Source organism: Trichinella spiralis (genome assembly GCF_000181795.1).
Source record: "Trichinella spiralis strain ISS 195 chromosome Unknown Scfld4379, whole genome shotgun sequence".
In the NCBI taxonomy this organism is placed as follows: Eukaryota; Metazoa; Nematoda; class Enoplea; order Trichinellida; family Trichinellidae; genus Trichinella; species Trichinella spiralis.
The window spans coordinates 1-1,065 of NW_003531318.1; the positions used below are offsets into that span (position 1 = coordinate 1).

The 1,065-nt window shown below is 34.6% G+C and overlaps 1 protein-coding gene across 1 annotated transcript; it reads right to left on the reverse strand.

Annotated features, from left to right (window-relative positions):
- Positions 1–65: 65 nt before the first annotated feature.
- Tsp_14645 (alpha-amylase) lies at positions 66–552 on the reverse strand. Its single transcript, XM_003367378.1, has 2 exons — positions 458–552; positions 66–426 (listed from the first exon to the last, which is right to left on the reverse strand). Exons 1-2 carry the CDS (start codon positions 550–552, stop codon positions 66–68), a joined length of 456 nt encoding a protein of 151 aa, XP_003367426.1.
- Between the last annotated feature and the right edge of the window lie 513 nt (positions 553–1,065).

Consider the following 1,065-nt stretch of genomic DNA (forward strand, 5'->3'; position numbering starts at 1 on the left):
CGTTACAATACAACTGGAGGTGGATAGTGTTGGTACTTCTTGAAAATTTGCAGGAATTCAGAGGTTCAGTTGGAAAGATAATTTTTCTCAACATATCTGGCCACATGTGACTTGGCGGCGTCAATGCGGAATCCAGCGACGCCGATGTCAATCAGACGATTCATGTAAGCAACAATGGAAGCTTGGACGTTTGGATTGGAATGATCCAAATCGACCAAGTTCACCAGACGACAGTTACGCACTTGCCAGCGATTTCCATAATCTTCTATGTTTCCATCGCAAATTTTGTCATGGAAATCGGTCTCGTTGTATGGCACAGATGGGAAATATTCTTCAAATGGTGTTGATTTGAAATAAGAACCATGCCAACCGTAACCTTCCATATTTGCACCCACCATGTGATTGATCACTATGTCGGCTATAATTCTGAAATATATTCAATGCTCTGCAAATGTACGAAAATTGTTGTACTGATTTTTGTCTCTTATATTTTGACGAAAGAGCTTGACGACGAAAAATAATGCTTTTCTTCATTTCCGCATTATTTACCATGTATGTATCATATATATGTGTGGGTGTGGGTGTCAAATTTATAAATATGAAGTATTGTTTTTTTTGAAATTGGATTTTGGATGAAGTATTTGAAATTTAAACAATAATGATTAAACTGAAACAGTAAGAAAAAGAGAAAATTTCCAAACAAGCAATGACTGTACATTCGTTGGGTGTAGCAATTTAAAAATTGTTCCATTTGAAAAGCTTCACAAAACGCTTCGCTTGCTTCAACTGACAAGACAGAACAGGTCGGAATAGTAAATAGGTGAAAATGAAGAACAAAAAAATAAAAAGTTCCGTAATATCGTGACTTTTGTCATTTCCTCTAAAATTGCAGTTCAAACGTTGTTCGAGCTAAATAATATTGTTGAGCGTTTTCAACGTGAAATCAAACTTTCGACAACTATAATTCAAAGGCAAGTAGTAAAAAAATCTCGTTCATCTAATAAACAGATATTTGAAATTATTAACTCAATTAAATTGTTTTATTTTCAAAAAGATGCAAGTTGG